Here is a 27,109-nt window from a genome sequence, read left to right as displayed (position 1 = left end):
CATCTGCCCTGAGTCCCAGTCTACCCCAACGGGTGTTTAGGAAGGTGAGTCTAGCACCTCTCCTGGCTCACCCAAGTCAGTAGGCAATGGCCTTGTTACTCCATTCGTTCTAAGCCAAAGGACCTTCATCATGTTCGGGAAGTCACAGACAAGCCGATTTTTTTTTAATGGAGTGTTTTTTACTCATTATTTAAAATGTTTAAAATAAAACGTATGTCTGAATTCAATTTCATTGTTTTATTTTCAAAATTTTAGAAGGAACAAGGAAATTACGTGGGGAGAAACTCCCCTGCTTCCTCCTACCCAGAGTGCTATCTGGACGCAACACTTGGAAATGAAAATTAGCTTCATTCAATGGAGTACTTGGGAAGCATATTAAATACAAAGCAGGGAAGCAATTCCTCCTTGCAGTAATGACAGTGAAGCTTTTTTCTTTGGTTTTTGCTTGATTCCTAGCTTAGTCTCATGTAAAATTTTACATGGTTCTTTCTGGGTCAATTGTATATGTAATGTCTACAATACCTGTTTATCCATTTTATCAGTGAGATTTTACTGCCAGAAATTGCACCCAAAACAAAACACAGAAGAGTAACCCTTTAGGCTGTTTAGATTTCATATGTAACATTTCCCCTACACTTGTTTAAAAACCCTTCTAGATCGAGATTTAAATAAGACTGCATAATTGACATGCCATTATTTTATAAATTAAAAAAGGAGTAAACAATTTCTATTAACTTGCCATCTCTTGTATAACAAAATTAGTTTAAGTATTTGCTAGAGCTATTGTTAAATTCATAAAGCCATTCTCGTGTATAATTATTATATAAATTATTTAAAACATATCTGCCATTTGGTTTTGTAACTTTTCATACTAACCTTTCTTCTATTTGTGACACAGAAAATAAATGCTCTAAATGAGAAGTGGAGCTGACATTCTCTCAGTGGAGCTGAGAGAATGGTTTGAAATGGTTTTCATTTTAAGATGACTTTTTCTTTTTTTTTTTTTTTAATTTTGAAAGTTGTGCCTTTCTTTCATTGAGGAGAGCTGGTCTGAGTCCAATTAATAATTGTAATAGATGGTGTACAGCAGGTAATGAAATGTGAATGTTCATGATTCCCCTGTCAGCTTCTGACCCCCTGTGCTTGGCTTCTATAGGAGACAGCACAAGAATTAGAAGCAGCTACAAAACTTATGACAGAGAAAAATGAATTTGAACCTGACGAAGTGGCATTGCTTTCTTCTAAAGCTAAATGGCTAGAGGAAGAATTAAAAATACTTGGGCGAAGCATCAGCTCCAGGTCACAAGTCCTGCAAACTTATGTGGCATTTCTAAAGTCATCAGAGGAGGTACAGTGCCTATATGCTGACCTTCTTCAGCAAGGTGGCCTCTGCCCATCTTCCTGCTTTCTCTGGGGATGGAAGCCCTGGTGGGTGGGTCCATGTCCTCCAGTCCCATGCATGTACTCACTTACAAGCTCTTTATTCTCCAAGGCACCATACAAGGACTCAAAGAGTAAGTTGTTTTACTAAAAAATAATGCAAATGTGTAGGTGTAGATATGTTCACAAATAAGCAAAGTGGTTGTATCGGAACACTTTCTACTGTGGCCTACAAACATTTACAATATCCTAAACATAGAACAAAATTATTTAAAAATAAGTTGCCTTCTACCATGGATCTTTTTGAATACTCGAGCAATTAGTGTGATTCATTTAAAATACATATACAGAATCAGAAATTACGGGCATTTGGGTCCACTCTCAGATCTGTCTTGTTTGATGCCTTTTAACGAGTTTTCTCTGAGAGCTTCCTCTGAGGCACTATTTTGATAGGGTTGTACCAGAGACTCTGTAAAATCCTGTCTAGTAGACCAAGATTCCCTCTCTCAAAGGTCTCAGTCTCTGGAACATGACATCAGTAATGGAAAAGTGCTAGGGTCCCACCTCATTTAACTCTGGTGGCAGTGCACACAGGTGCACACAGACCCTGCTGCTTTCAGGGAGGTGGGTACTGGCCTAGCAGGAGGTAGAGCCAACCGAAGTTAGGGAGCATGCTCGATTTCAATTTTCCCACTGACACCCTTGCCTCCTACGGCCACCGTCCTGTCTAAGCACATTTCCTCCATCAGTTCTCATTTTGCAATGTTCTCAATTCTCACCACTCTGGAGAAAGGCCATGCCCAGTCCCTGCAAATCTCAGGTAATACATCTTCCACCTCTCTCCTCCTCCTTTTGTCATTTCTTAGCCCTGAACCCTCATGGTTTGGGGCAAAGGTATTACAGTTGACAGGATTATCCAGTTGATGAACATATTTGCTTGAAACTTGAAATGGTGGAGAAAGTACAAAGAAGGGCTGTTTTCTGTGTCTTCATTGCCAAAGTGCACCTGCTTGGCTTCTAGTTCAGCATCTATTTCCATGGCCACCCTGGCCTTCATAACCAGGAGTCTCTCTAGGGCTGGAACCTTAGCTTTGTAAGAAACATGTTCTCAGAAGGACCTCATGCCCTTTCATCCTCCCTGCCTTCACCAAATCTGTTCTCCACCCTGGTGGAGCCTTCTGTCCTTCTCATCTTGGCAGTGCTCCTCAGTCTGTCACCCTCCTACCCCCTCAGGGTGGCCTTCTCTCCTCACCAGCTCCTGCTTACTCATTTCCAGCCTGCTCCCCATGCTGTCAACTCCCTGCCTTCTACCCTGACCTACGCTGCCAATTCCCAATTCTAGATCAGCACAACACTCTATTTACTCAGCTTCCACTTCCAAGCTTTCAGACACTCCTGTGGAAAATCATACTGTTGTGCTGATTGGTACCATTGCAATTTGTGGGTCTCTGCTTGGGTCCCCCATATACTCCCTAGTTGGTGCACATTCAGTAGCAATTCTCAAACATCTTACTCCAGTTTCCATCCCTAAATCTCAGCCAATGCCTATTCCTCATATGTGACTGAAAAAAACAAGACCATCGAGCCTAACTGTCTTGACCTCCTTGGACTTCCAAACCTATTGACATGTTCACTCATCCTCCATTTGCCAATAACATGAAGTCTCTATTTGTGCCTAACACAAATCAGTCATCAGTCTCTCCCTGTACACACCTACATCCTTCAGAGTCTAGCTTCAGCTAGACCCATCCTCTAATTGTTCAAATCTGCTTTTTCTGTTGCTTCCTTCTCTTTGGTCTGTATCCATGCCCAATGGTCTTGCCCTCACCAAGGCTGTCACTCTGTACTTTTCCTTCTCTTCACACCTGCACTTCTAGAATGGGAAGATGACACTTCTTGTCTCTGCCTGCTCCCCAAACCTCACCCCACTGCCTCTAGTGTCTTCCCTGTTCTGTCCTGGCAACTTACCAGTTGACAAATGACATGGTGTATTTTCAGTCTTCACCCCACTTGATCTTTCTGCCACATTTATTTAAATAACTCACTCTCACCTCCCATGACTTTTTAAAAGACAGATTTGTTGAAGTATAATTTACATAGGGTAAAATTCACCTACTTTAGAGTGTAATGATTTTGAGTATATTTACAGAGTTGTGCAAAGCATCACTGCACTCCAGTGTTGGTATATATATATTTCCATCACCACAAATAGAGCCCTGGTGCATATTTTTAGTCAATCCTGGCTTCCAGCCCTCAGCCTCAAGCAACCACTGATCTGCTTTCTGTCTCTATAGATTAACTTTATTTGGATAATTCATATAAGTGACATCATCTTGTCTACTTCTTTATCTGTTCCTTCTCCTTCTTCCTCATTTGGTTTTCTGTTCCTGAAGTGTGGTGGATCATGGAGCTCTTACCTGTGCTCTCTCTTTTGGACATTCTATATACTTTCCCTGCAAAACTTGCATCCCCACCTATGGTTTCAATTCACCAATAACAAAAAACAGTTTCTCAGCCCCAGCTGTCTGAGCCCCAGGTCAATGCTTTCAACTTCTAATCATACTAATGACCTGTGTTTCCTATAGGCTCCTGAACACAACCAGTTGTCTCCTTTTCAAATATGTTTTTCTTCTGTATTTTGGCATAAATAACCCTGTCATTTTTCAAAAGTCCAAGGTAGAAACTTCACAGTCTTTTCTGAGCCCTCTCTCTCTCGAGGAGCACATGTTTTGTACAAGGCCCCATGCTTTTCATTCCTGACTTCATTTAATCCTTATAACATTTCTATGTTTAGTTACTATTATGCCTACTTTAAAAATGGGGGAAACTGAGACTCTGAGAAGTTAGGTATCCAAGATCAAGCAGCTAGTAAACATGGAAGCTGAAGTTCAATCCCCAGTCTCCTCCCTTTTGTTTTTTTTCCTATATCAAAGGCCATGCTATCCCTTGTTTATGTATAGGGGCAACCTAAAATATTTCTGAATCCCCCTCCCCTCTACTTGTGCCTCCTCTTTCTTGGTTCAAGCCCCCATCATCTCTTGCTCAGCTTAAAGAAATTGTCTTCTATCTGTTCTCTCTGCCTCCTTTAATTCTCCCCTACACTCCTTTCAGAAAACGGTCATTCTAAAGCAAATCTGATTGGATTACCTCCTGGCATTCAGATACTATGAAAAATTTAATTTGTGAAACAAAGTATAAATACCTTTACCAAAAATGGATGAAGTATTAAAGTTTATCACTTATCCAAAACATAAACTAGTACTGATTCAAGGGAATTCCTGTACTTACTTGCATTCAAGGCTTTATTGAGAAGTTGGAAAAAGAGGATGAATTAAAATTTATGTTTTTACAGTTGTACATTACAGACAGCCCATCAAATTGACACTGATAGAAGTACTGATAGTTGTCATGCTGATTCTGAATCATTGTGATAGCTATCGGTTGTTTCACACTAATGAGAATCTGTCACATCGTGTTGGTTACAGCAGAAACCAAGCTGAAACCTGCTGGCCAGTTTTATCCTGCCACAGTGATCCCTCTAGCTTCTTTCTTAACCGATCAGCTTATGCAACCTGAACTTCACTCACACTAAGAGCTTTTATCATGCTCTGAACCAGTCAGTGTTTTCACACCTGTGCTTTTGCACATGTTATTCCTTCCATCTGGGATCCCCTTCTACTCCCTCTCACCCTGGACAATTCTGAAAGACACAGATCAAATGCCACTTCCTTTGGGAAGTTCTTCCCTATTTACTCTGTGTAGAGTTGGTGGTCCCTCTGTGTATACTTGTTTTTGTGTTATGATAATTTGCTTATGGTTCTCTTTCTCCCAGAACTATCTTTGGGAACCCAAGGAAATAAATGCTTAATTCTTACTAGGGAATCTTAAAAGACTCCATGGAGGAGGTAGCATTTTAACTAGCTCATGAAGCATAGGTAGGAGCAGAAAATTAAAGAAAGATCATTCTTGGCTAAGGAAAGAAGCATCGGCAAAACAGAAGCATGAATAAATGGAATTGGGAAATGAGAATAGAACTGTTTCTGAGCACATTTGCAGGCTCACCTATTAAGTTCATTTAGATGAAGGATGATGTTAATGCCTTTAAAATATAGTGACTAACCATTGCCTGAAATTTCTCACCCTGTTTAGATTGCTCTTTCAGTCTCATCCTATTGGCTATTAAATATTAATTTAATGCATAAAAGCTTGTGTCAAAAATTTTCTACTATTTCTACATTATCCAATTACCTGTTAATCCATAGTTCTGCAGGTGCATTTGGTTTTATATAAGCTCTGATCAAAGTCAGTGATTTAAAATAATCTAGTATTGCTAGCACTGGTTACCAAATGAGGAAATAAAATTTTAGGCAGGTGAAGTAATATACCTTAGTAAGATTAGCTCCTGAGGCAGCTTAATATTAATACTTGCACAGAAAATTAGTAATTGTACTTTTTATTCTGGTTTATCACTGATTAGAAATTGTGATTAATAATCACAAATAATTTTTCACAGGCTTATATTTCTTTCTTTCTTTCTGATTTGTATTCCCTGGTTGTATGTGTGTATGTGTGTCGTATGTCTTTCTTCTGAATTATAAAACTCAGCTTTAAATGGAGCCACCCTGGTCTTTGACATAAATTGTCCCCAATTGCAAAACATGCACATATATAATACATAAATATGGTTTTGGCTATGGTAAGTAGGTCTTATAGGTAACAAACTTGTCAGCTTAATTTGCTACTGAGGGGTACTCCTGTCTGTCAACAACCTAAATAGATTTGCATGTCTTTTCAGTTAATTGACAATATTGAATAACTATTTAAAAAATTCTGAAATGTTCGGGGTGCCTGGGTGGCTCAGTCGGTTAAGCGTCCGACTTTGGCTCAGGTCATGATCTCGCGGTCCGTGAGTTCAAGCCCTGCATCGGGCTCTGTGCTGACAGCTCAGAGTCTGGAGCCTGTTTCAGATTCTGTGTCTCCCTCTTTCTCTGACCCTCCCCTGTTCATGCTCTGTCCCTCTCTGTCTCAAAAATAAATAAACGATGGGGCGCCTGGGTGGCGCAGTCGGTTAAGCGTCCGACCTCAACCAGGTCACGATCTCACGGTCCGTGAGTTCGAGCCCCGCGTCGGGCTCTGGGCTGATGGCTCAGAGCCTGGAGCCTGTTTCCGATTCTGTGTCTCCCTCTCTCTCTGCCCCTCGCCCGTTCATGCTCTGTCTCTCTCTGTCCCAAAAATAAATAAACGTTGAAAAAAAAAATAAAAATAAAAATAAATAAATAAATAAACGTTAAAAATAAATAAATAAAATAAAAAATTCTGAAATGTCATTTCCATTTGATTTTTAAATAGGCTTTTATTAGAATCTACTGTTATTTTTCTTTAAAAATGTTTTTAAGGAGTGCCTGAGTACCTCAGTTTCTTGAGCATTGGACTCTTGATTTCAGCTCAAGTCATGATCTTATGGTTTATGAGTTCAAGCTCTGCATCGGGCTCTGCACTGACAGCACGGAGACTGCTTGGGATTCTCTCTCTCTCTCTCTCTCTCTCTCTCTCTCTCTCTGCCCCTCCCCCGATCATGTGTGTGTTGGGGGTTGTGCACGTGCACACATGTGTGCATACTCTCTCTGTCAAAATAAATAAATAAACTTTAAAAAATGTTTTTAAGTGTTTTTAATTTTCATTTGTATTCTCATTTTTTTTAAGCTAGAGGAGCAGTGTCAGAGCCTAAAGGAGTTTTACCAAACTGAAATCCCACGGAAGGAAGAGGATGATGCTGAATCCAAGCGTCAGTTTGACTCAGCTGAAAAGCAGTGGCAGCTATTTTTAAACAGGAGCTTTTTAACTCAAGACCTAGGGCTTGAGTTCCTTAATTTAATTAATATGGTAAGAATGATATTAAATGTGTCACACCTTCTGCAAGGATTACTATCAAAGTCAAAATCATAAATTCAAGTTCAACTGTCTGCTAATCAACCTTGCTGGTTTAGGAAGTTTTTTATTTGTTTGTTTAGCTTTATTCAACCTAGAACAGTCCTAAAGCCCAGCATTTGCATGCTTATTTGGTCTTAGACTTTCTATTAATTTATAATGAAGGCTATGCTTTCAGTAAGGATGGATTTATTTTTATTTATTTTAATTTATTTTTTAATTTAATTTTTTTTTAATTTACATCCAAGTTAGTTAGCATCTAGTGCAACAGTGATTTCAGGAGTAGATTCCTTATTGCCCCTTACCTATTTAGCCCACCCCCCCTGCCACGGCCCCTCCAATAACCCTCTGTTTGTTCTCCATATTTAAGGGTCTCTTGTGTTTTGTCCCCCTCCCTGTTTTTATATTATTTTTGCTTCCTTCTCCTTATGTTCATCTGTTTTATATCTTAAAGTCCTCATATGAGTGAAGTCATATGATATTTGTCTTTCTCTGACTAATTTCGCTTAGCATAATACCCTCTAGTTCCATCCACACAGATATAATGAAGGCTATTTTAACTACTAAGAAGAAAGAGTGACTGTCATCCAAATACAACATTGCCACTATTACACAGAGACGTCAGTAGAGGTTCATGCAAAAGTTCTGTGTTATTTTGAGAATATGTAACAAGATCTTTACAAAATTTCCAGGAGCTTAAGACAATATCTAGGATGAATCATCATTTTGAAAAATTTCATACCATAGCAGATCTTTCCATAATGAAGCTCCATTATATTTAGAAATGTACTCTAAATTTTAGTTAAGTTGTATTTGTAAAATACCCTATAATCTTTGTATCAACCTGTGGCTGATAAAGTTCTCTACAGAGTTTTAAAAAATAGCTACTCCAACTCTCCTTTAATGCCTCAGGTATCTTCCTAATGAAACTGCTCATTTCATTGTTACAAAATCCCAGCTACTAGAAACCTTTTTTTTTTTTTTTTTTTTTTTTTTTTTTTTTTTTTTTTTAATGTTAAGCCAAATCTGTCTTTGTATCTGTTTCTGACCCTCTGTAGCTACACAGGGGAAAAAAATTCACATTTCATTCTTCTTACACATGTAAGTCCTTCAAACATTGAAAACAGTTGCTATGTCTAATATGAGTTTTTTAGGCAGCTAACCACATATAAATCCTTTCCATCATTTGTGAGACAGTTTCACTTCTCTCTGCATCCTAATTATCCCTCCCAGAATTTTCTATGGTTTGCCAAAATCATTCATGAAATGTAACCAAAAAGTGAGGTACAACATCAACACAAAGTACAACAAAGTGGACATCATTTTTTACCAAGGAGACCTAAGACTATGCTAGCATTTTTAGCAATAATTTCACTTTGCTGATTCATATTAGGCTTGTGATCAAATACAACTCCCATTACATTTTCATTGCAATTCCTGCCAATCTAGATCACTCCCATCTTATATTGGTCAAGCATTTATCTTTCATATACAAATGTGGGCCTTTATATTTATTTATTACTATTTAATTTCATTTTACCTATGATTCCATCTTATTAAAGTAAACTTGACCCTGCTATCTACTACATTAGCCATCTTTTCTAAGTTTAAGTCTATATATTTGATAAGTAGGCCTTCTATGGCTGCAAGTAGAGCTTTAATAAAAGTGTCTATGGGGCAAGTTGACGTCCCAACCCATTCAGCAATTGCTTAATTAGACAGTTTTTTTAAACAATCACAGACACTTCCAATAGTACTTTATTCCAACCATAAATTCACAACTTTTTTCCTAAGTCTGTAGTGAGAGAGACAGCTCAAAGAAAGGTCTGCCTACAAAGTATCCTATCCATTACATAAGTATAATTTGACATAAATCAGGTTGACTCCTTGTGATCAGGGAATTCTTCCCAAAGTGCTTACAAGCTTCTTGATCGATGATGAACTTACTGCACTAATTATCAATGTAGGGCTTACCAATCTGTAAATTATGTAGTCCATCCTTTTCCCCCTTGTGAAAACCAGGGCATTCTCCTTTCTCTAACTTTCTGGCACTTTTCTTATTTTCTGTAGATTTGCAAAGATAACTGACATCTGCAATTTTCCCAGTGCTCTGAAATGTGATCAATCTCAGTCTGGAGACTGAATTCATCTGGAAGAATTAGGTTCTGTAACTCTTCTCATCACTCTGAGCAACTCTTTATCTTCTCTAGCTCAACCTTCGTGGTTTGAAGACCATTCTTATTAAGTCTATGTGGGGAAAAAAAGTATTTATAGTGCTGATTTATCTAATACTATTCTTAAGCATCAGAGAAAACTTGCTAAGCAATTCGCCCATGTTCTTATGTTGTACGGGTGCTTTACTGTAAAAACTAATTAAGTGATTTTTCATTTGGAACATTTAGAACATGTATTATCTATTGATCTGTCACCTTTCACATTTTTACTTTGTTCGTTATATAGTCTTTAGTCTCTTAATTGTGTACTTCTCTAATTTACACCCAGAAGGAATTCAAATATTTGCAAATTGCATTTTTGTCTATCCTTTTTATTACGACTTCATTTCAGAAATTTACTTTTCAGTTATGAAATTTCCAGTTGTATCTTTTTTTTTAATTAGATTTCAATTACCAATGCAATTATCTCTCCTGTCCTCTCTACATCTGTCCTGTACTCTCTTGATCATATTAATCATGGGTATTTCAAAGTGTTTGTCAGCTAACTCCAACATCTGAGCCTGGAGTTGTTTCTGTTGTCTACTTTTTTCTCTTGGTTTCCAGTCATGTAGCCCTGTGTTGGCAGGACTGGTGAATATTCATCAAATATCAGACATTATGTATAAAAACACATGCTTTACCTCAAGGTCCTTAAAAACTGTCATATAATAAAATTCTTCCTTACTGGTAAGAATTAAGATCCACATAATAGTTAACTTTATTGGTTCAGTAACATTCTGAGATAGGAAATCATTGGTAAAGCAAGTAAAACACAGTTTTAATTTCTTCATATTTTTTGGACCATCAGGATTTCAAACAAACATTATTGTTGAAATGTGGTAACCAGTTTGTGGTTGCTAAAGAGGAAGAAGGCCTGCTGGCATTTTCCACTGAATGTTCTGCTCTTGATTCGGTTGCTGTGGCTCATCTTTTCAAGGTTGACACCGAAAATTTTTCAGTTCATCTAAAAAAATCATCAAGATCAGAGAAATTGATTTATGTGAGGACTCTGGGCAGACATGTTAATGAAAGTGCTAATTTACTAACATATAGCAGTGAGTATCAAGGATGCTATCCAGGATACTGCCTTCCTGTTATCAATGTGTCTGGAAAACAAGATACACCATTCATTGTGCCTGAATCCAAATGGAAAATGGGTAATTTAGTACCCTATTAGATAAGATTATGACAATTTTTTCCATGCCCCTAAACAGAAGTAGAATGAGTAGCGTGTTTACTAACTAGACCTTGGGCAAATTATTTAATCTTGGTGAGTGGTCAAAATACTCAAGTCTGCCAAGTACATAATCACTCTTCTTGAATCCTGCTAGCTAGATAGCACAAATACTACTGTGCACTTCCTTTTCCAGGCCTCACTAGAATCATACCCTGCTGATTATAGTCGACATTGATATGCTGCAATTTCCAAGTTTACACTAAATTATATATTATATTTTGCTTAATAGTTTCTTAATAATATGACGGGGTGCCTGGGTGGCGCAGTCGGTTAAGCGTCTGACTTCAGCCAGGTCACGATCTCGCGGTCCGTGAGTTCGAGCCCCGCATCGGGCTCTGGGCTGATGGCTCAGAGCCTGGAGCCTGTTTCCGATTCTGTGTCTCCCTCTCTCTCTGCCCCTCCCCTGTTCATGCTCTGTCTCTCTCTGTCCCAAAAATAAATAAACGTTGAAATAATATGTGAAAGATACCCTAACTTTATTTATAGCATCTTTTAAAAAAATATTGTTCAGGATGGGTTCTGCTGAAGTTGTCTGATATCTTTCATGATATATTATCATCTTGTTAACCATAGTTACAGCATATATTATTTTATTTCTGAATCCCCAAATTCATAGGAGAGATCTTATTTAGAACTTGCAATTATATTCTTTTGTAATTAATTGGCACTTTATAATGTCTAAATTAATATAAAAATATAAATGTGAAATATTAATGTCATTTAAAATAATTTAGAAATAAGATGGTCTGTTAAAATACTCCAGCACACATTTATGACACTGTCTTCTGACTACAATCTAAAAGATCCCTTGACTTCTAGATCCCTAGCTGTAATTGTGATTAGAGTAAAACCTTGGATTATGAGTAACTTGTTCTGCAAGTGTTCCACAAGATGAGCAAACATTTCTAATACATTTTAATTTGATAAACAAACGATGTCTTGGAGTACAAGTAGGACGTGATGCCGAATGTCATACGATCACAACTGAGCCAATGGTTCTTGAAGTTGGCTTTGATATACAAGTGCTTTGGATTATAAGCATGTTTCCAGAATGAATTACGCTTGCAAACCAAGATTTTACTGTATAGAAATCTATGCACATTTGCTCCTGAGAAATTCAAGGATTTATTGAGAAAGGCTACCCATCAAAGTAAAAAAACATTGTTTTGTCAACTAAATATTCTTCTGCATTTTTTTAATGTTTGCACTCACAAAAAAGTACATGGTCTTACTCTTTACTTCTTTTATTCTTCTGACTGCAATTGAATTTCCCCTGTTTAAAACCATTGTTTGTAGGCTTTCAAATCAGGCAGCCAGAACATGTAGAAATTGGACATGTAGAAATGAAGAGGACTCTGAATTTAGATGTTGTGATTCTGATTAATAGTTTCTTAATAATATGTGAAAGATACCCTAACTTTATTTATAGCAGGGATTTAAAAAATATTGTTTAGGATGGGTTCTGCTGTGTATTATAGGTGCATAATAGAGATAAAAATACAGAGATATATAGATGTACATTTCAGTTCTTACAAAAGGGATTAGCTTTAAGAACTGTTCACAAAGAAAATTTGAAATAACTGTAGTATATACAATGGGATAGTTGAAAGAGAAAAGCAGACCCCTCATATTTCCTGGTGCTGAGACTTTGACATATTCTAATGAGTTATTTAACATTATTTACAATGTTAAAATAAAAGATGGAATATACTTCAAAACTTATGCATTAAAATAATCTTAACTTCAACATTTCTGGATCCTGATACTCATTTAATCACCCCTTAAGCCCCAGGAAATAACCAGACTCTGGCCAGGGGTGGAGAGGGTGGGGAGTCAAACACTACTGGATTTTAAAGTACTCAGGACCTGGTGTCCGAGCATAGACCAGAGGTTCTGAGAGCCCCACTGTGCCTTTACACAAGCATTCCAGATTTGTCTTGATCTCAGAACCATGCTCCGTGGTGGCCATGATCAAGTGTTTGTCTCCTAAAAGAGTGTATACAAAAATGTTGTGTCTCTTGGGTAAGAAAAGCCATTATATGGATTATTAATCTAACAGGCAAAAAAGAATGAAATACTAAATGTGAAAAATGAAGTGCACTTTATGGAGAACACTATGGAAAGCCAGAAGGCAGAAAGAGAAGAACTCAGCCACCTTCGGATGACATGGCAACTTAAAGCCACAGCAAGCAAACCTGTGAAACAGCAGTGGGGAGCATTCAAAGAACAACTTAGAAAGGTACAGGAACATGCATGGATATCATTAAGTCTTAAAAAGCAATGAAATTCTGATGTACACTGCAACATAGAAGAGACTGTAAAACATGATGCTAAGTGAAATAAGGCAGTCACAAAAGGGTAAATGTTGTATGATCCCACCTACAGGAGGTACCCAGAGTTGTCAAATTCGTAAAGAGAGAAAGCAGAATAGAGGTTACTAGGGGCTGAGGGAAGGAGGGAATGGAAGTTCCTGGTAAATGGGTATGGGGTTTCTGTTTGGGATGGCAAGAAGTTCTGGAGATGGTGGCGATGGATGCACAGCAATGTGAATGTTCTGATGCCACAAAACTGCACAATTAGCAACTGTTTAAAATGGTAAATTTTGTTATGTGTATTTTACCACAAAACAAAACAAAACAAAACAAAACAAAACAAAAAGTAAAGGAAAGGAAACCCAGGGCCTGTGGTTTTGTTCATTGGTAGTTTAGGACCACAGAATCACTTGAGGTAGTGAGTGTTTTCATGGGGACTGAAAAGTTTGATGATGCACCAGTCATCACTGGATTGCCAATGGTGTCCAAGAACATAAACACATAACTATCTAATATATATTTCAGACCACTTACAACTTAAAACTTCTTCAGGAAGCACTTATGCCTGTGTCTGCACTTGACCTTGGAGGGAGCCTCCAGACCATTTTAGGTCTACAGAAAAAATGGAGTGAAATGAAGCCTCACCTCCAGGTGAAGAAACAGATTGATGGACTTGGGTGAATGGGAAAAAAAATCAAAACTGTTCAGTTGAGATTTACCTAATTAATTTTAACAGACTGGTGAATTGTTATTTTTTAAACAAAAGCATGGTTTGTCTAAAGCTCCACTTTTTTTTTTAAATGTTTGTTTATTTATTTTGAGAGAGAGAATGAAAGTGCATGTGCCCACACTAGAGCGGAGGAGGAGCAGAGAGAGAGAGGGAGAGAGAGAATTCCAAGCATGCCCTGTGCTGTCAGCACAGAGCCTGATATGGGGCTCCATCTCGTGAACCATGAGGTCATGACCTGAGCTGATATCAAGAGTCGGACTCTCAACCAACTGAGCCATCCAGGCACCCCTAAAATTACACTTTAAAAACACATTTTTCTTACTGTTTTTCTGCACTATTCTGTATTTGATGATACACAAATATTCAGGCTACAAAATGCCTGATATATTATCTTAGATTATTTGAATTTACATTAAGCTATCACATATATTCATTTTAATTATTTCTCTATAGACATGTTTTAGATTAAGACATCTCAGAACAAGGGTGAGCAAGCTCTGACACAGAGGCTCTGCTCCCCTTTGTCCTTGAAATCACCACTATGATGTCACCATCCCCATTCACTGGTACCCCAGATTCCTACCACTCTCCCAGGAATCTTGCTGTGCTCTCCCATTCTCCCTCTCAGAGAGCCCTCAGAAGATGAGAGATAAAACCATGAGTCATGTTCCCAGGCCCAGACTGCCCATGCATTCCATACCCTCCATCTCCTGCTGCTCCTAAACCTGATACAACTGTCAAAAATATTTGCCAGTCATGCTGTCCTCTTGCTTGACTTCTTGTTCTTCACTGCAAAGTTAAGATATCTGCATTGCTGTTGGTTGCTACTTCAAAAATGTTGGATTTAAAGAATGCCAAATCAGAAGACTGAAGATTCCTTTAGGGAAGATCTATTTCAGATTCTTTTTTTTTTTATTTTTTTTTAACGTTTATTTATTTTTGAGAGACAGAGAGCATGAGTGGGGAGGGGCAGCGAGAGAGGGAGACACAGACTCCAAAGCAGGCTCCAGGCTATGAGCTGTTAGCACAGAGTCTGACACGAGGCTTGAACTCATGAACCATGAGATCATGACTTGTGCCAAAGTCAGACACTTAACCAACTGAGCCACCCAAGCACCCCTATTTCAGATTCTTTAAAGGTAAAACTGATATAGCATAAAACTACCTCCTACACACACACACACACACACACACACACACACCATTGTAGCCCATGGTGAAGTCTTTTCTATAAATTCTTAGAAAATTCAATTAGCCTACATGTTAGCTACTTTGATATACCTTGTGTTATATGCCTACTGGCATTTTGTGTATGTATGCATGCATGTGGCCCTGCACATGCATGCGTGAGTAAATTCTTCTAAGTCAGGGGCCATTCCCAAGCTTCATTAGTTCTGTCACTGTGGTATGCATATATTTGATTCCCCTATGCTTGATTTCAATTTGAAGACCTTTATTAGCCTACTCTTCTGCAAAGTATTTCCTTAGCCTAAATGATTTCCACTACTTTTCTCCTTGATATAAGCTCCATCCCTGACATTATAGTGGCTTCCTCTTTGAGTTGTCCAGCATTTGCAAGTTCTATCCCAAAATCTGGATTCCTACAAGGGGTATCTGAGTGGTCCTAGGGAAAAGGAAGCTGCTTTATCCCTCTCTACATGTGGTGTCTATTTGTGGATTCTGGGATGACTGTTTTTAAAGTAGCATATCTACCACATTGCTCAGCTGGTAGTTCATTCTGATCATTCTGTTATCATGAAGGACAAATAATTCCCCCAATGTATTTTTAGACTTGTCTTCTCTTGATGTTTTTATCATACTGATTCTAGTTTACATTAAATATCAGAGATGATCATGGCTTCATAAAATATCTAAAATGCATTCATTTAACAGATAACTGGAGTATTTGGTGTGCCACAGAAATATGTGACTTTCTATTTCACCACCTAGCTTTGAAACATGTTTTTTGCATTTATAGCAAATTTTTTTTAATTTCTAAGAAGATGGGAATAGAATAATGTATCCTTAGCATCAAACACAAAGCCTGGATTTGCAAGGATGGGGTGGGGCTGACAATAAATAATAGTTAGCAAATGAAAGAATAGTGATTGAGACCTTCCTATAGTCAGTTATAAAGGAAAAAGCTGTCTAAAAGCTGGATATCTTTTATTTCTGTCAACTTCTTTAGCAACTGAATGTTGAAGTTCAATACATTGTAAAAGAATCAGAAGAGTTAACTGGCAAAGGAGCCCCTGTTAAAGAGAAGTCTCAACAACTGAAGGAGCTTATTCACCTCCATCAAAAACAGCAAGAGAGAATCCAAGATTATGAGGATATCCTGTACAAAGTAGTCCAATTCCATCAAGTTAAGGAAAAGGTAGGACTTGTCATGGATATCTGGAAGACCCTCAGCTCTATTTTTTTTATTATTTATTTATTTATTTATTTATTTATTTATTTATTTGAGAGAAAGAAAGAGAGAGAGAGCAAGTGAGCAGTGGAACAGGCAGAGAGAGAATCTCAAGCAGGTTCTATGCCCAGCATGGAGCCCAAGGTGGGGTTCGATCTCATGACTGTCATATCATGACCTGAACCAAAATCAAGAGTCATATGCTTAACCAGGTGCCCCAAGACCCTCAGTTTTAAATTATGAAATTAGAAGGGCACCTGAGTGGCTCAGTCAGTTAAGCAGTGAACTCTTGATTTCAGCTTAGGTCATGATCTCATGGTTCACGAGATCAAGTTCCACATCAGGCTCACACTGACAGTGCATGGAGCCTACTTCTGATTCTCTGTTTCCCTCTCTCTCTGACTCTCCCTGGTTCGCACTTGTTCTCAAAATAAAGAAATAAACTTTAAACTATGAAATTAGAAATAAATTATTCTGTAATAAAGGCCAAGTTGCTTTTTCTGGTATCAGAAGTTTTCCACAATCTGGCCTTTAACTTTTTCTCACTAGCTTCTATCCTCCCTTACATTCCAGCCAAACTGAGCTTTTCTTTGTCCCTTAAAGATGATGCACACCTTCCTCACTCCAAGCCTTGACTCTCAGGCTGCTGTTATCTGACAGGTCCTTTTTGCTCTGCTGTACTATTTAAAAATTTTTTTTTTCTCAACGTTTATTTATTTTTGGGACAGAGAGACACAGAGCATGAACGGGGGAGGGGCAGAGAGAGAGAGACACAGAATCGGAAACAGGCTCCAGGCTCTGAGCCATCAGCCCAGAGCCTGACGCGGGGCTCGAACTCCCGGACCGCGAGATCGTGACCTGGCTGAAGTCGGACGCTTAACCGACTGCGCCACCCATGCACCCCTCTGCTGTACTATTTAAACTCTATCCTTGCTTCCAACAAGCCTACCTTACTTGGAGTGATTTGTTTCTTTTCTAAATTCCCAGAACTTTCATAGTTTATCTCACACATCTGTCATTTTTAGTATCTTGATTCTTAATTACTTTCTCCCTTCAAGTGTAAGCTCTCTGAGGAAAGAAAATAAATTCATGTGTTTTTTGGGGTTTTTTTTGTATCTTAAGTACCTGACATTAAGGAGTGCTTAGTACAGGTTCAAGTTATTAGCTTCTACTTTCTTTTAAATGTTTACTTATTTATTTTTGAGAGAGAGAGAGAGAGAGAGAGCAGGGAGCAGCAGAGACAAAGGGAGAGAGAGAATCCCAAGCAGGCTCTGCATTGTCAATGTAGAGCCTGATGAGGGGCTCAAGCTCACAAACTGTGAGATCTTGACCTGAGCCCAAATCAAGAGTCAGATGCTTAGTCAAATAAGCCACTCAGGCATCACATTATTAGTTTCTATTAACAGAAAATGGAGATGTGTTGATATCCCTTTAAAATAGCCTCTGAATTTACTCGGATCACAAGCCTAGATCTTGCAAAGGTTTTAGGCTATGACCTTCTTTAACAGAACTGGTAGTATTAGTTCCTCAATTTTACCCTCTTGGTTTGAAGCCCTGTAACATTTATTTGTCTATAACACTAGTAATTATAGATGAGCTTGGCAACATTTTGACCAGGTAGTAAAATCGGTTATAGGAAGTAGGCTTTTTGTTTAAAAAAAAAAATCTGTCTTCCTGAAAATATGAAACCCATGTTAATTGTTAACATCCTAAATTTCAGCTGGGTCATCTCATCAAATCAAGAGAAATGGAGTTTTTAGAACAGCCAAAGGAGCTGGAGGATGGCCACGAAGCCCAGGTTCAGCTCAGTCGCTCTCAGGAGAAGCAGGCACATATTGAGCAGCTCCATAAACTGGCCCTTTCCCTGGGAGTGGACATCATCTCTTCAGTACAGCGACCTGTAAGCAACTTAGAACACCATCATTCATATCTAACTAAAGCTGAGAGTTGGGTTATTATAATATCAGTGAAACCAGGCAGATTGCCTAGTACATGTTAAGTTAAAAAATACATTAAGCCACTGGGATAGTTATTTGTGGTGAATGTCTACCACCTATAACAAAAGAAAAAATATTTAAGGAGAAAATCTGTTTATACAAGTCTTGTTTTATACACCTATTCTCATGCTAATTAAAAATAGAATTGTAGAGTTGTGTTGTCTAATATGGCAGTCAATTTTTCACCTTTGAAATGTGCCTAATGCAATGAAAGAACTGAACTTCTAATTTTATTTATTTTTAATTAATTTAAAAAATTTAAACTGACAGTGTAATTATGGGAAAACTTTTATGTATGTTGGGAACAGCTTGGGTATGTGAATCTACATTTTAAGTTATCAACTATGAAGTTTGAATACAGATCAAGTATTTCTGACAGAAGTTTAGCAACAATTAACTAGATTTCAAAGACTTAGTATAAAAACTGTATTAATATTGTCTACATTTGGTTACATATTAAAATGATGATATTTGGACATATTTGGTAGAACAATCCACATTATGAAGATGAATTTCACCTGTTTCTTTCTTACTTTTTAATATGACTACTACAAAATTTTAAATTATTCATGTGGCTCAGATTATATTTTGTTTGGACCAATGCTGCTTTAGCATTTCAGATCTGGAAGGTATTCTAGACATAAGCCAGCCCACAACACTCATTTTATAAAAGAAGCATCTGAGGCCCAGAGAAGCTGCTCAAGCCATGAAAACTCAGAATGGAGGAGCCTCCTGGCTTTGCAGAAGGCTTGGGCACCAGTCATTGGACATGCTTTATGCCAGTGGACTGACATTAACAAAGGAGCCTAAAAGAGAAGAAAATATTTCCAGATCAAATTTTTCTAAATAATATATTGGACTCCGATTTAAAAAAAAATCCCTTTCTAAATTCCTAAGTTTAGTGAGAAAAGATTGTTTTTTCTATCCAATATGTATAACATTAATAAATCATAATGGTCAATTTTATTTCAAAGTTCATTTAAGATATCCATTAAACTATATGGAATGCAAAGAACATAATTTTTTTTAAGCTAAAAGACAGAAATACAAAATAGAATCAGTTTTTACCAAGAAGGAACTTTCTTTCTAAAGAGTTTTATTTTATTAGTAAAGATATTACAAAAAAAAAAAAAAGTAAGACATCTCACTTTGCACAAATAATATAAATTGTTCTCTAACTCTTGTCTGCCTTGGCCTCAGCAGCCCTCTGTGCTGAGCAGAGATTGGTGCACTTCCATAATGAATCTGAGGTTAAGTTCAAGTTGACAGGAAAATTATAGTGCAGAAGCTGAAGGTTTCCGATGCATATTTTATGCTTTTGAAGTAAAAATTATACCTTATAATAAACGACGTCTTTGAAGACTTGGGTGTGATGAGCAAATCTTCAAAACTTAAGTTTCAAGACTGGAAATGCAATGGTTTGCCTTCCCTGACATGTTGGTGTCTGGCTTCTTTCTGAAATCATTACAGCATATTCAGATATATTTGAGGTAAAGTAAACCAGGAACCTAGTTTTTAATGTCCTCTATGAGTTTCATAAAGCAGGTAAATAGCACATCCGTCTCATTGCTGTTTTGCCCGTTCCCTTTGTCACTTGCACTTCCGTTCCATTTTCAGAACTGCTCTAACATTTCTGCCAAGAACCTGCAGCAGCAGCTGGACATCCTTGAGGGGGATGGTGTGAACTTGCGTGCCAAAGCCGAGGAGTATGAACGGACCCTGATCCGCTGCTTGGAGTACTGCACCACAAGGGACAATATAAATGAGGTGGGGTGGTGGGAGTGAGCAGCGATATTGCCAGAAGTTGCTCTGAACCTAAAGCATGTGGCTCAAGTGTCTGCACCCATGCACACACAATCAGGCAACCATTTATTCAATGTTGACCTTTAATCTACCAAGCAATAGTCTCAGGGCTCTGAAAGTTTGAGTAAATTTCAAGCACCCAAGTCAGTATGTTGTCAATGAATAGAAAAACCTAGAATGTACCATTATGGCCTTTTGTTTGTTTCCTTATCCCCACCCAAGGCTGTACAGCAGTTGCTTGCTTGAGTGGATACAGCCTGTCAGGATAGAAAGAGTGATGCTGTCTCCAGGCAGCCAGCTCCAACCTGCTGAGATTCTATTTAAGCACCATTGACTCATAGTGAAGGGGGTGCCAAGGGCCAGGGGAGCAGGCTCTTTGCCTCAGAGGCTACAAAGTATTATCACCAAAATCAAGTGGCTGGTTTCATGTTTACTCGAATGAAGTAGCCTACTGGCAAAACAACTTCTAGAGAAAAAAAGAGTAACATGAAAGTCAACCTCTGTATCCATGCTCCCCCTCACGAACACATAATTCTACCTCCTCTTCCTCAATTCTACCCAAACCCAACCCCCAAATATGTAGTGAGTCACAGTCACCTTCCCCTAGTTAAACTTCCATTTAAATAAACCTACCCTTGGGGAAAAACACAGATCAGGATGGCAAGGGTCCTGATTTTTTTTTAATTTACATCCAAATTAGTTAACATATAGTGTAACAGTGATTTCAGGAGTAGATTCCTTAATGCCCCTTACCCATTTAGCCCATCCCCCCTCCCACAACCCCTCCAGTAACCCTCAATTTGTTCTCCATATTTATGAGTCTCTTATGTTTTGTCCCCCTCCCTGTTGTTACATTATTTTTGCTTCTCTTCCCTTATGTTCATCTGTTCTGTGTCTTAAAGTCCTCATATGAGTGAAGTCATATGATATTTGTCTTTCTCTGACTGACTAATTTTGCTTAGCATAATACCCTCTAGTTCCATCCACATAGTTGCAAATGGCAAGATTTCATTCTTTTTGATTGCCAAGTAATACTCCATTATATATATATATATATATATATATATATATATACCACATCTTCTTTATCCATTCATCCTTTGATGGACATTTGGGCTCTTTCCATACTTTGGCTATTGTTGACAGTGCTGCTATAAACATGGGGGTGCATGTGCCCCTTTGAAACAGCATACCTGTATTCCTTGGATAAATGCCTAGTAGTGCAATTGCTGGGTCATAGGGTAGTTCTATTTTTATTTTTGTGAGGAACCTCCATACTGTTTTCCAGAGTGTCTGCACCAGCTTGCATTACCACCAGCAGTACAAAAGAGGTCCTCTTTCTCCACATCATCGCCAACATCTGTTGTTGCCTGAATTGTTAATGTTAGCCATTCTGACAGTGTGAGGTGGTATCTCATTGTGGTTTTGATTTGTATTTCCCTGATAATGAGTGATGTTGAGCATTTTTTCATGTGTCAGTTGGCCATCTAGATGTCTTCTTTGGAGTAGTGTCTGTTCATGTCTTTTGCCCATTTCTTCATTGGATGATTTGTTTTTTCGGTGTTGAGTTTGAGAAGCTCTTTATAGATTTTGGATACTAACCCTTTGTCTGATATGTCATTTGCAAATATCCTCTCCTATTCTGTCAGTTGCCTTTTAGTTTTGCTGATTGTTTCCTTCACTGTGCAGAAGCTTTGTATTTTGATGAGGTCCCAATAGTTCATTTTTGCTTTTGTTTCCCTTGCCTCCAGAGATGGTGTTGAGTAAGAAGTTGCTGCAGCCAAGATCAAAGAGGTTTTTGTCTGCTTTCTCCTTGAGGATTTTGATGGCTTCCTGTCTTACATTTAGGTCTTTCACCCATTTTGAGTTTATTTTTGTGTATGGTGTAAGAAAGTGGTCCAGGTTCATTCTTCTGCATGTTGCTGTCCAGTTTTCCCACCACCACTTGCTGAAGAGACTGTGTTTATTCCATTGGATATTCTTTCCTGCTTTGTCAAAGATTAGTTGGCCGTATGTTTGTGGGTCCATTTCTGGGTTCTCTATTCTGTTCCATTGATCTGAGTGTCTGTTTTTGTGCCAAGGGGTCCTGATTTTTGACTGAGAACTGACAGCAGAAGACAAGGTACTATATAATTCCAGACTTACCTCCATGTAGAGTAAAATGTTTCTGAGTCCATTAGTCACAAGTCCATTACAAAAGTAGGTACAGGAAAAGGAAGCGGTAAAGCTTCTCTAACATTCTGTTAGCCTCAATTTATACATTTTCTCCAAAGTTATCTTCTTTCTTCCCATCGTCCTCCTCCTTCTCCCCCACCCTGTCCCCTGCCCCTTTCCCCTCCTCTTCCTCCTCCTCCTTCCTCTTCTTCTTTGGTAAACTTTTGTTTTGCCAAAAATCTCTCTCCCTGTTCAGCTCTAGACTGACTGAAGCCACAAGTGGAGGAGGCTAAGTCTTATTCCTAGCTCCCTATGGCTGTTTCCATCTTCCTGAAGTGCTGTGGCATTTATGGAGCTCGGTCCCCCTGCTCAGGCCCTTCCCACAGTGGTTCTATTTACAGGCTGCCTCGTGATGTGCCTCTGCTGGGAGCCAGCTAGCCAGGATGACAAATGTACCTTGTAGTCACAGTAGGGACACCCCAGGATTGTCTGTACCGTAACAGGAATGAGCAACCAGATACATGTGGGTTTGCTTTAGGAATCAGATAACACTTTAACATGATCTTCAACATTAAGAGAACTAGTCTTCCCATTTGCTTCTACTTCATATCCAACTAATCTTTGATGTAAGTTACAATTTCACATTTAAAAGATCTTTGAAAATCTTTGATCTGTTTCTTCTTTCCTTCTTATAGAAATGTAGTAGGCATGTCACAGTTTAGCATCCACATCCTGGAATTTCCAACCATAAGCCTAATGGGAAAATAAGCAGAAGGAATATTTTCAGTACAGTTTAGTAAAATAAATGTATGTATGCTCTAGTTTTATTGTGAAGATCAAAGTGCAGAAGGGTAATTCCAAGTGGTGAAAATATTTATACACTTAGAAAATTTTTTAATGCTTTATTTATTTATTTTTGAGAGAGAGGGAGAAAGAGCACAAATGGGGGAGGGGCAGAGAGAGAGAGAGAGAGAGAGAGAGAGAGAGACAGAATCTGAAGCAGGCTCCAGGTTCCCTGCTGTCAGCGCAGAGCCCAACGTAGGTCTCAAAGTCAGAACTACAAGATCATGACCTGAGCTGAAGTCGGACGCTCAACTGTCAGAGCCACCCAGGCGCCCCTAGACATTTTTATTATATTATAGTTATTAATATTTGGTGTAGGTACTTGAAACATTATATAAAATTAAAAGCAATAGTTTACACTACTTTTTGGTATAAAAAAATGAAGTCAGACACCCCACTAGGGAACTAAACCAAACATTACATTTGATTTTTTAAGTTGATTGGAAAACACATTGTTTTGCTTCTAATGTGCTTAAAGTGCTTCTTGGAAGTTCACAGATGCTGAGTTGAAATAGATTTTGAAAGATCTCTACTTTGACATCTTCATTTTTAAGATGAGAAAACTGAGGTGTGTAAGATTTTCACTTGAGCAGTGTGCTACCAAACTGCAGAGTTTCTGTTCATGTTGTGTTAAGGAGTCAGCTTTGGGCCAAAAGCTCATTTATTGGGCATTGGCATTTATTGGGCACCGACACACTGTCACTTGCTAATCTCAGAGTTCATTACTCGTTCCTGTTTTAGCCCATTCAACTACTGCATGGTCTAATGTTCCATGAATCCTTTTTCTGTGTTTTCCTCTTCTAGCCTTATTTTACGACATATCTGTTACAAGCTGTTTATATGCTGATGCTAATAGCACAGTTCCTTTGATGATGCCCTAACTAACTTACATGGTTATAACTGCATTAAAGGCCGTCAGAAGAGGACTCAGTACCTCAAGGCAAAATGAAGTGGGCTGTTCTAAATATGATTTTTTTAAATGTGATATGATATTCTGTAAAGATAAAGAACCATGGTTTTGTGCCTTGATTATCTTTGGGTAAAATATTCTCATTGTCTAATTTTATACACTATGTAAGACATAGGAAATTGTAAAATCTCATTTTCTCCACATTTACCTTCACAGCCTTCAGACTGCCAGATTTTGGGGAGTTTTTTTTCATTCATTTTACCCAAAGATACATTTGTATGCATGAATGTTGAATTTCACTATATATTTTCTTGCCTGGCAACATAAATAAGCTATTAATACACAAGGCATTTACAGACACTCTCTGTGGTAATATGTGACGGAACACTATTAGTTACTCATTCATTTACATATCTTCATTTAGAAATGTAATACGTTAATATTGAGCATGTTTTCTACCTGCAACTTGACCAAAAAAATTACTTTACATTTACATAATGTTCATGGAAATTTGTAACTGGAATCTATTTATGGGTCACAAACAACTACCTTGCTGAAAAAAATAGCAATGACAGAATTGGGTTGGTGTCCATTCTTCCAAAATAAGTTTTGCAAACAGAAGCTTTCATATAATTTTATTTTTTTAGCCAGAAATTTTTATACTGCGGCAACATCAGGAAGGTAGCAGAAAAAGACTTAGTGCACACATAGTATATTCCATATGTCAGAGTCTCATGTTCCACTTACACACATTTTTATGTCAATTTGGGTGAGTCGGTCATCTGAGTTACAGGGATAGAAGGCAGATTAGAAGCAGTAAATTAGAATCGAGGGAGAGACATGTATCCAACTAATAAAATCAGACTTCCTGACATTATATAGCACTTTGCTATTGATTGACAAAATGACCATGGAGAGTCACCCACTGGCAGGACAAGAAGCAGAAAAAGAATGCATGGATGCGGAAAACATGCAATGGGGCAGCATTGTGGTATAGTAAAGGTATTCCAGATTGATAGCCCTCACTAGTGATTTTAAGAAAAAACTAAACTATCATCATTCAACACATATCACCAATGTGGCTACTATGTACTGGACCACAAGACTACAACAGTCCTCAGGAAACATGGAGTCCAGAGTGAATTAAAGCCCATGGGACTTCAAGTCACAATGAGTCATGACCAGGCCACACTGTGGGTCCATTCAGAGGGTATGTATAAGAGAATAGGAAAGATTATAATTTGTTCTGAAAATGCCCATCCCATAGGCATAAAATGTGTTAGAAGTTTGGTGTTTAACATCTGCAAAGTGACTCTTTTTCCTGAAGAATATAGAGAGTTGAAGTTTAAAATCATAGTTTTTGGGTGCCTGGGTGGCTCGGTCGGTTAAGCATCTGACTTCAGCTCAGGTCATGATCTTGCAGTTCGTGGGTTCAAGTCCCTCATCGGGTGAGCTTGAGCCCCACTTTGGGTGAACATGAGTGTTGCTTCTCTCTCTTTCTCTCTCATTCTCTGCCCTTTGCTCACTTGCGCCCCCCCCCAAAATAAATAAAATAAAATAAAATAAAATAAAATCATAGTTTTCATGTCCAGAAAATAAAACAAATATATTATGAAGACAGTGAACTTGCAGAGTTTGTAAAATACCCATTACTGAGACATGCTGCCGCATCCAGTGTCAAATGGAGCACCCATCTTCTCTGTCCAAGCTGCCCCACTTCTGCTGCTACAGTCCTGGCCCTGAGCACAGCAGGCAATGGTGCGGTTGCCAAGCAGAAGGAGGCCAAGGGAGCCTTGTCCCCAAATCTCTCCAGGACTTAGGCTTAATATTCTACCCATAATAATTGTAGCAAATCATTCAGGTTGAATTATGAAACTTTGGGTCCTTTCATTTCAAATGCAAGTATCCCTGGGTCATAATAACTGTGAAGCCTCTGTTACTCAAAATGAACACCAGAAAGCTTTTTTCTAAAATGTGTGAAAGGATGGGCAAGAAATGAAGCTCATGAAGTGGACCTTAAGAGAAATGGACTGTTGATTTTGTATTTTTGATTCTGGCCAAACCTGTGCCATAGGTCCAATGAAAGGCTTTTGTCTTTAATGTGTTTCCTTAGTTTTAAAATATCCCATTTCCCTCACATAAATTGGCCTTGCCAGCTCCAGACTCACAATAATACATTCTTCTGCCAAAGCAGCCTTGACCAGCTTCGTCAAGACTAAGAATAGCAAGCCAGCCTGGTTGTCATCAGCCCCTTTTGCTTCTGCTTCTTCCCAAGGAAGCTTTGTTCATTCCTAACCCTGAGAGAGGCTTACTGCTCCCTGGGAAATCTGGTGACGATGTTCATTCTGCTAGTTTCAAAAGAACTACAATTAAAATTTTTTTTTAAATGTTCATTTATTTTTGAGAGAGAGAGAGAGAGAACACACACACACACACACACACACACACACAGATAGAGTGCAAGTGGGGGGAGGGGCAGAGAGAGGGGGAGACACAGAATCTGAAGCAGGCTCCGGGCTCTGAACTGTCAGCACAGAGCCTGATGCAGGGCTCGAACCCACAAGCCGTGAGATCATGACCTGAGCTGAAGTCGGACACTTAACCGACTGAGCCACCCAGGTGCCCCCAAAAGAACCACAATTTCAAAGTCTTAATACTTTTTTTCCTAATTATACCTCTATTAACTTAGTCTGCATATTCCATAACAAATATGGAGGAGCTGAACAAGTAGATAGATTGGAAAATCACATTATTCATTAGAAAAAGAAAATGCTCCTGGTGTTCTAAAGACTTTTAGAAAAAGTTGTTAATGTGGATTATAACAACATTAAAATTTTTCTAATAGGGTAAACTCTCCCGTCCAGCTTTGGGTGTTCTTTCCTGCTTATGTCCTCCTGTTGAGCAGTTGTCTTGGCCATTTTCACCATTCCCCATTGTTGACAAGCTAACTAAAGTTAGAAACAGCTGCGGGAACAATGATCCCATAGCCAAGCGACCATGGCACTCAGTTTCTTTAAAAATATGACAAGTTATATGGGGATTAGATGGGAAGTTAAGTTTTCATGTTGGAACATTTAGGTAAGAAATTTAGGCACGATTAGATTTTTCTGAAAATCTAGTTGCTAAAGGCAGTTTGTTCATGTTGCCTTCCGCTTGTATCTGCAATAGTCTGAAATTTGATCTGGGAAAGGT

The 27,109-nt window shown here is 38.4% G+C and overlaps 1 protein-coding gene across 5 annotated transcripts in view; it reads left to right on the top strand.

Moving 5' to 3' along the window:
* The window catches only part of CCDC141 (coiled-coil domain containing 141), a 203,593-nt gene that overhangs the window by 147,255 nt on the left and 29,229 nt on the right, over nt 1–27,109 (top strand). For 3 of the 5 annotated variants that reach the window (XM_086719054.1, XM_086719051.1, XM_025912241.2), the window contains 7 exons: nt 1,157–1,348; nt 7,084–7,263; nt 12,818–12,997; nt 13,596–13,721; nt 15,989–16,177; nt 17,931–18,110; nt 19,825–19,974. In XM_086719054.1, the coding sequence (XP_086575180.1) occupies nt 1,157–1,348; nt 7,084–7,263; nt 12,818–12,997; nt 13,596–13,721; nt 15,989–16,177; nt 17,931–18,110; nt 19,825–19,974 (1,197 nt within the window). The remainder of the gene's footprint in view (nt 1–1,156; nt 1,349–7,083; nt 7,264–12,817; nt 12,998–13,595; nt 13,722–15,988; nt 16,178–17,930; nt 18,111–19,824; nt 19,975–27,109) is intronic. The other 2 variants (XM_086719053.1, XM_086719052.1) reach the window with 2 other exon arrangements.

The sequence above is a fragment of the Puma concolor genome, chromosome C1, assembly GCF_028749965.1.
Source record: "Puma concolor isolate L17-30 chromosome C1, mPumCon1.1.hap2, whole genome shotgun sequence".
Classification (NCBI taxonomy): Eukaryota; Metazoa; Chordata; class Mammalia; order Carnivora; family Felidae; genus Puma; species Puma concolor.
Note: the sequence above shows the minus strand (reverse complement) of the source record. Positions and strands in the feature narration are given on the sequence as shown.